The sequence below is a fragment of the Phaethon lepturus genome, unplaced genomic scaffold, assembly GCF_000687285.1.
Source record: "Phaethon lepturus isolate BGI_N335 unplaced genomic scaffold, ASM68728v1 scaffold54771, whole genome shotgun sequence".
Taxonomy (NCBI): domain Eukaryota; kingdom Metazoa; phylum Chordata; class Aves; order Phaethontiformes; family Phaethontidae; genus Phaethon; species Phaethon lepturus.
In genome coordinates, this window is record NW_010520940.1 from 5,104 (window position 1) to 14,098 (window position 8,995).

General features: G+C 37.0%; 1 protein-coding gene across 1 annotated transcript; it reads left to right on the forward strand.

Moving 5' to 3' along the window:
• Nucleotides 1-694: 694 nt before the first annotated feature.
• On the forward strand, nucleotides 695-3,354 carry LOC104628830 (protein lin-7 homolog A; the record flags this gene model as incomplete). Its single annotated transcript, XM_010297539.1, has 2 exons — nucleotides 695-766; nucleotides 3,145-3,354. Coding segments are annotated over 2 exons (282 nt in total), but the record flags the coding sequence as incomplete, so codon positions are not given.
• Nucleotides 3,355-8,995: the final 5,641 nt, after the last annotated feature.

Consider the following 8,995-nt stretch of genomic DNA (forward strand, 5'->3'; position numbering starts at 1 on the left):
TTTAAAAGGGAGTCAGCCAAGAATGCATACCAGCAAAAACAACAGACAGAAAGTTGTACATATTGGCAATGTTGATTTTATGCCATTTATGTAAATACACAATTCCTTCAAAAAAGATAATCTTACCCATTGTACGTGTCTGACCTACCAGACTGCCAGCCCTTTTCCCCATTCCTAGCTGTGGTTAATGGAAACCAGTACTGTGACCTTTCTCCAAACTTAATTTTCATTTCCGTTCTTCAGCATCTGTATGCTGAGCAACTTACTATTTTTTTTAACATCAGCCTCCTAAATCTTTAGTTCATAGGAGAGTTCAAAGAAGCCATCAGTGGAGGCTAAGATACCATTCAAACCAGTTCAGATCATCTGCATTCAAATCAGTTGCAGGGAGACACCAATTTTTTATAACATAGAACCTAACTGTCCTTTGGGAAATGATGTGCTAGAGATGGGAAGGGAGTCATTTTGGAAGATGCACAATTAAATTTGCAAAGTGTCATAAGAAACACAGATTAATGTTTTCTGTAAACCTAAGCATGCACAAGTTTAGCAGCCGCCCAACTATGTGCTTGCAAGAATACAGCATTAATGAAATGTAGTCCCATGAGGGAAAGGGACTGTCCTGTCTAGGTTAATATGAAATCTTTGTTTTGCTTCTGTAATTAATTTCATTTTATTTTCGTGAACATTTTAGGTGTATCAATACATGCATGAAACCATAACTGTTAATGGCTGCCCCGAATTCCGAGCCAGGGCCACTGCAAAGGTAGGATACGTGCAACTGTTGAAATATGTGTTACCAAAGTGACCTAGTAATTGACTGTGCGCGTGTGTGTTTCAGGTATTCGTGTGTACACTGTAAGAAAATTTAGACATCAGTGGCAGCCCAGAGTCTAGAACCAGTGCTACTTCCCAGGTAACAATCATAATGGAAAATTTCAACCTTTATGCTGCTTCTGTAGCTTAAGAAAAGAGAATGATTTTATGGAAATTGATGCTTTTTGAAAAGTTGCTTTGCAAAAGCAAATCTACTGGTTCGTTCTGTAGAAGTCTGCCTGCAACAACCAATATTTTAATGGACTGTTTTCCCATACAGCTCATCCAGAGAGGACACGATTTGGGAGATAGAAACTAAACAGTCAAAATTCCACTTTAACGAATGGGAACTGTAGGTACTGAGCAAGTGGTAAGGATGAACAGTGACAAAAATTGCCTGATCAAGAGACTCCATAGCGAGATGCAAGCCCATTTTTTTCTGATGCATTACCTGTTTTAATAAAACATATTGTCTCTTTGTCCATGTGGACCTGTCTTTCTCATATCCTTAGACCATGACAGCTACATTACTGCTACTACTAAAATGATGGTTAAGGGAATTGACACAACCATGAAAGGACCCATTCTATGTGCCAGTATGAAATATGCTCTGTATTTTCATAACATGCACAAAGAAAGATGCTTCCAAGCAGAGAGGTCCACCATGGCTTTTTTTTCTCCCGTTATCATTTTGTACTCAACACTATCTTCTGGGGCTATGCAAAACGGGTAAACCTGCAAAAGCTGTACATATTTTTTTGAGATACTTCTTTATGATCCCACTTCTGTGAAGTTAGTGATAGAACTCCCTGAAAACTTAATGGAATGAAGATCTTACCATTATGTGTTTGTGTTCAGAGATTTTCATTTAAAGCTCTATCAGAAGATGAAGGTTGGAAGTGTGTTACAAAATGATTTCTGCAGTATTTTAGAGAAGCAAGCTGGATAGCAGCGAGCAAATAACCTAATATGCACAAAATTGCAGTGTGTTTTTCTTACAAAGTAGAATGTTCCTTTCTGTGGACTGTTCCTCTGATTTTCACCTTCTTCTAACTGAAAGTTAATGGACAATGTAAATTTGTAAGGTCTATGCTACTCTATAGAGAAGTGTCTATATGAGATCCTGATTTGTCTACACCACAGGTAAACACAGAAATTATTGATGTTGTATAGTAAGTGGGGAGAAATCCAATTAGTGTTTGCCATTCTCATTTCTTATTCATATAGAACAGCAGGGTTACAGAGCAATGTTTCGATATCGCAATATTTCCTGGTTATTTCTGGGCTGTCTGCATTGCATCCTCCTAGTGCATTCATGTCTGACATAAAATGTATGCATGATGACAAGGTCTGCATGTGCAAAAACATGTAACTGAGAATGATCCATTATGTCACATCATCCACTAGCTTCTATTAAGCATAAGCATTATTAGGACGCTCAAAAACATTAGTGTAATGCAGAATTGTTCGAGCAGTTTGGACTACAAACACACATTGAAAAGCATAAAAGATTTTCTTAATCTTTCTTTAACGATTTACTGAGATCTGTAAGTAGGAAAGTGATTGTAATTTGTGATTGAAAAAAGTGATTGAAAAATTAAATGTAAGATGTAATATTTTTCTGGATGCAAGCTTTAAAGTTTGTTACTTTTTTTTTTTGCCATTATAAGATTAACAGTCTAGGATTTTTCTAATTGATTTATAAATCCATTTTCCTAAAATTTAATTTTTCAATAAAAGTTTTAGTCCAATTCTACTATAAGAAATGCATATTCCTGTTCCAGGAGTTAGTTCACAAGACTTCATAGAGATTATAAATTAAACTTTTTAAAATAAGAATATCCGTTTAGGATATTTTTCTGCGCCCAAAGAATGAAATAAACAATACTGTACCTCTGACAGCAGAGCAGAGAGTTAATAATTCAGTTCATCCACTTTATTTCAACTAGGAACACAGTAGATGTCACATTGTCCTATCCCAGAGTAATAAATTTTCTCCCTGTCAAAGGCAAAGAAGAAATACACTAGTGATCTTAGGTGTTCACCACCACGCAGTCAGGCTTCCCGATGCCTACTTCTGGCTCTGCTGCTAACTTTCTGCGTTATCTTTGACAAATCACCTAAACTCTCTATTCCTCTGCTTATTCCTTTATTTCAAAAGCATTGGCATGGAACTTAACTTTCTAAAAATGCTTTCAGGTGATCAGAAAAAGTTAGAATAAGATACTGAAATGTTTTCACAGGAATGAATTCTTCCTGCAAATGAACAACAGAGTGTGTATCAGTGTTCTCCCTACATAGCCAAATCACTCGGTTTTTTTCTTCCAGGCAACAGTTGCTGCTTTTGCTGCAAGCGAAGGCCATTCACACCCGCGAGTGGTGGAGCTGCCAAAGACTGATGAAGGCCTGGGCTTTAATGTCATGGGAGGAAAGGAACAAAATTCACCTATTTATATTTCTCGCATCATTCCTGGAGGAGTGGCAGAAAGGCATGGAGGGCTCAAACGGGGGGACCAGCTGCTTTCGGTTAATGGAGTGGTATGTGGAAATTTGATAGAGCTTTCATTTTCATCTGGATTTTCATTTTTCACAGCTGTTCTAATACCGTGATTTAAAATGCAGCCATACAAAACAAAAAGAATTAGCTCTGTGAGAGACCTTCAGTGTGCATTTGTGGTGCAGTGAGGCAAAGCTGCATCAACAACTTTTGTGCCAGTGCAATTTCTGTTGTAATGGAGGGTGCTTGAAGAGCTTCATTTTAAATCCACACCACATGCTTAATTTACAAGGAAGCTATGTCTTTCTTAATTGATAATTCTGCAAATTCCTTTTGCAGTAAAAGTGTAATAACAGGCTTTGTCGTTCTTGCACTTCATAGCCTCTGAGACACACAGCCCTTTCCAAGCACAGTGATGCCTCAGTGGCACTTGTGCAGCCTTGTGACCTTCAGAGCATTTGAACACATCAAATCAAAAGAAATTCGGTAAGCACATTTGGTACTGATTTGCAATGGAAGGTACACTCCAGATGTCTTTCAGTGATGTTCATCCAGCTGTGATATCTTTGTCAGAGTAATCAGCTGTACGAACGAACACATACAGGGAGCATGTATTTTCAGTAAAAAGGTACGTTTTTTACATAGTTATTTCTCATGTAAGTCAGTCAGTCAGTACTTCAGGGTGGAGTGTTTTGCAGTAGTTTCACTGTGAGTGTCAGTATGGAGGTAAAAATAAAAGGGCTCTTGGAATAGAGAGGAAAAATAAGTCTCTGACTACATGATATGGGTCAAATTCTGTCTTTCATTTTGCTTTTTGTTCCCTTTTACAAGGGAATGTAAAGTATTGAAAGGGTAAGCATACTCATTCATATAAACCTACACCTCTCTTAATAAAAACATAATCTTTTTCATGCAAAACCTCCATCTAAACCTCATATTTAAATACATCAAAGACATAGGAGCAATTCCTGAATCCAGTCATAAATATAAGACTTTCCAAGTTAAATTTCCTCTTTGTTGCAAGCCCATAAAGAAAGAATGTTTTCTACATGCTTTCATGTTGTCATCTGTTTCTCTTAACAATAGCTATTCCCTTTCTCTTGAAACAAAATATCAGTGCAACACTTCAGACAGACTTTTTACGACTTCTTCTATCAACCATCATGTTCTCAAAAGAGAAATAATAGGTCTGGAAGCTTACTTGTCCCTGTACACAATGAGAAAGAAAAGATACAAAACAAAAAAAGAAAACCCATTGAAAAAAATATTTCATCTCAGGGAAAAAGAAATCAACTGAACATTTAATAAGTAAATTGCTGAACTTCACTGATTGGAAGTAGATTAAATTATTTTGTTGTTGTTCAGATCTTCCTTCAACAGGTAAATAAAAAGACAGATTAAAAGGGTTTATAATCACTAATTCAGGGATGGCTCTTGAAAAATCCTTTTACTGTTCAACAGTGTCTAGGCAAAGACCAGGGAGGAAAGTGGTGAACCTTCAAATGTCAAGATATATTGAATTTGACTGTTGTCACCTCTATTCCATGATACTCCGTTCAAAAAAATTAATGAATATGCTCTAGAATATATAATAAGCTCATATAGCAAAAAAACCCCAAATCTAAAATTCGCAATTGCATGTAGGCACATTAGAAGGTTGATTCCGGGATGCAACAGAAATAGTTTCGCGTTCAGAGTCTAAACAACAGAATTTGAAGTTTGAATTGCAGTTGCATGCTTGAAATAATACCTATAAGCGACTGTTCATACAATGATCTTGGGCTGAATTAAGCCCATACAATGTAATTCGTAAAAAGGCAAAAATTACAGAAGTGGTAATTTGTTTGCAGACAGCTTGAGACAGGAGGAAAAAGGTCTAAATTTAACATTGTTCACTGGGACTAGTTCACTCTGTGCTTCTCTCAATTTAGCTGGAGAAAAGCAAATAATATACAGTATGTACAATACAACAGACGGCTCAGCAGTGGAACATGAAATGAAAATGGAATATCTGTAACTTGTTTGTGCTCAGAAGTTGGTGGTTATCCAACTTCATAATTATCAACATAAAATTAGAGCTGTGTGTTCAGAATCCAGATTTGTTATCCCAGCATGACTGGGATGACTGTTCTTTGAGCTGTTTCACCGGATGTTAAAAAAAGTGTTTTCTCATTAATGCTGGGGATTTTGTTACATACTTTAGTCCCACACCCCCTAGAAGTAAAAGAAATTTAAAGCAGTAAGCCCTGCAGATGGCTCGGGAAAGGCACTTACTGGTGGCTGTTCATATCTGGCAAAGATTCTGCATTTGTCAGATACCTGGTGTGAGTCAGATACAGAAAGGGATACAAAACAGATTTATAATGGCTAATTTCTCACCTAAACATTTGCTTACAAGTATCTAATAGAAATAGTCTTCTCAGTTTCTCAACTTGTGGGGTAACAATCAGAGTCTCCTTTTTGTCTGCAAGAGAGTGGATTTTTTTCTTTTATGACAAGCCTGTGGGCCTGGATACAGTAATGGTTGGTGTTTTCCCACACATCTGCAGTTCTTTCAACTGTTCTTGCCTCTACAGTATTTTACATCCCTTTTTTTGATGCAGTCTGCCAATGCAATAAGGGAAATACAGACGTAAGTATATATAAATATATGTAATAAAAAATTACATATTAAATAAAGATATACACGTCTAAACAAATTTATTAAATCCCATGTTTGGTGCGTGGTTCTAAAGTAACATGAGTGTCAGATCCTCACAATGTCCCCAACCAGCGTAATCCAGTCAGCAAAATCCTTTGTACAGGCATGACCGATACCAGTAGGAGTCCTTGGGCAGCACAGCCTCAGAGGTTTGCAGAGGTGGAAGAATTCAAACAGCAAAACAACTTCCTTTGTTGGTATAAGCTCTTTTCCCTACTCCAAGGGGCTCCACTATTTAAGTTGTGCAGCTACTGCTGTGCAGATGAAGCATTTATAACGCCTTGGAAATATGAGTGCAAGCAGCAATGAAGACATTAAGAGCAAGTATAGCAATCATATTAATAGCAGCTGAAAACTGTAGTAGTGAAGACCTACCTGAGTTAGGTAAGTTTGGAGAGTAGGATTCGTATTTAGCTGCCCTATGTTTTACGTTGCCTTTGTTATTTTCCCCTCTTATGTTATGGTTCAGAGCTTTAGGCTTAATTCTGCATCATTACTATTCAAGTCAATGAGAGTTTTCCATTGACCTGGATAGCAACAAAGTCAAACCCTTCATTTCTAATTAGAAAATACTGTCTGTAAACTGGAAGAACAAGGCCAGAGGCAAATGGGAAAGAAAACAGGCAATCATGAATTGAATGCAGTTTACGAAGTTGTACGAAGTATTAAAGTACACCATCTTGTTATTCCCCTACAGAACAGATACAATCAATCACAATTGCTTATTGATGTCAGTTAGAACCATCCAACTCTTTGAAAGCAAATGAGTATTTTAGCTACCTCTTGTAGCTTGGGAGCTTAGAATTTTTGTTCATAGCCCTTTTTAAGTTCATATTGTTCCATAGCAAAACCGATCACACCACCACTGAATACACTGTCATTTCCTCTGAATGTCCATGCCATGTCATCCTGACCACGATTCACAAGCAAAAAATGAAATGTAAAACAATGCCACATTTTATACGCTTCCTCGTAAGGTGAGAACTGTGTTTACAAAAGCCAGTATCAAAGACTGTCACAAAGCAATGAGTTATAAAAGATAGCTAGTTACACTGTGTGTTAGTTATGATCACGTCTTCTAACACTGAGCAGTTACGGGGTAGGGGACATGCAGATGAGGTTTTAATTTGTATCTGTGACTTGTTCATTAAAGCAATTTTACAAAACACCCTGTGCATCTGTAGCTTTTTATTTTAGCTCTCTTTGGAGCATTAGACACATTCACTGTTTCTTATGCAACAACAATTTCCTCTTTTTCAAATATTTGTAACTCTTTTCTCCCTAAATTACTTTTGGATAGCAATGCTTGGTCAGCAGATTTGTCCCAATCACAAATCTGGTCAGCACAGATGATGAATTTTCTTGAAGATCTTTGAATAGGAGACCTACTGGAGGAATTTCATGAACATACAGTTCAAAAACATGAAGTCATTTATTTCAACAATCAAATGTATATTTACTTAAGGTTTTCTCTGTTTCTGGTAATCATTTCAGCACCTGAAATGACATTCATTATTTCTCTAAGTTGCATTAATATTTTTGAAGCATCTTAACATTTCTATAGAAACTCTTGAGTCCAGTCAGTTGACACAGACATGAAATAATTATTCGTATTAATATGTTGAAGGCTATTTAACAGTAGAAAGAAGATAAATAGCAAAGCAATAAGCTTGAATTATGTTGTTTATATTATTTATGTAGAAGCTAATTGTGTTTGCTTTTTGAAACCCTTAAGTCACTATTTCTAGCTCACAGTGTGCCACAGCAGAAGTAATTCTTACTTACTGTTCATGCACAATGCTATGCAGTCGAATAGGAGACATGAAAATAGAAAGAATCTTCTTCTGACAGTTGCTATAACGATGCTACGTTATTCTTTTAGCATGAATTGAACTTCAAATATTTTGAATGCTGCTGCTTCTCTTTGGAAGCCTATGGGTATAGTTTCATTTGAAATAGCATGGTATACGTAAGAGTTTTAAAACACAGCATGTAGTAAACTTTGATTTATTTTTGTGGGAAGAAAATTGCATGTTTTTAAATGGTCTAAAATCCATGTGAAGATCTCAGTTGTGCGGGCTTTTTTTTCTGTGCAGAGATACTTCTGTTTGTTGGAATATATATCCTGCAACACACATGGGCAGTCATACACCATTAGAAAATACCTTCCTTTCTCTTAAGGTGTGGAACAATTCACATGCCTGAAAAGCACTCCGGTCAGTCCACTTAATGATAGAAATGAAATACTCTTTACACAGCCAAGTTACCTCCTCCTTTGGGAAATTTACTGTTTCAAACAATGTTAGCATAGAAATCAGAGCTTGAGCCCCTTTGGGAATACTTTTGATTTCACAGCAGCTACCATCTTACTATAAAACATTTTCCAGAGAGGGAGGGAAAATACGTATTCCTTCAGCAAGAACTTGCAATGTTTCAGTTGTTAGTGTTTGATTGCTTACAGCTAACCAGATAAAGACTAGTTTGTTTCCAATAGAGAACCCGGATCACGTAAACAGTAAACGTGTGAGCAATGCCATTAACTCTCTACGTGGGGGCTGTCCCCGGGAGCAGCGGCCATGCTCCTTCGCCTGCAGCTCAGCGGCTGTTTAATCACCACAGCTCGTCCCCTGCGGGATCCAAACAGGGCGAGGGCATAAGGAAGGAATTGCCATTTCAAACTTGCAATTTTTTCCTTTCATACCAACATCTTATTTAAGATTTTATTTTTGTACCATGCAAACAGCTTGTTTGGGTTTTTGCTGCAGGGTTTGGGGGTTTTTAACATTCTTTTCGTTTGCGTAAAGCTTGTAGAGTATTTCCCCTCCTTTTCACACAGATCAGAAATTAGGTTTGTAATGCAGCCTAAAACAGATTTGGATTATTTAAAATATGAAAATGAATACATTCGCAGCAGTGCATAAATCTTACTTAACTCAACACTTCCCCTTAATGGTCACAACAACCCCATGCAACCCTACAGG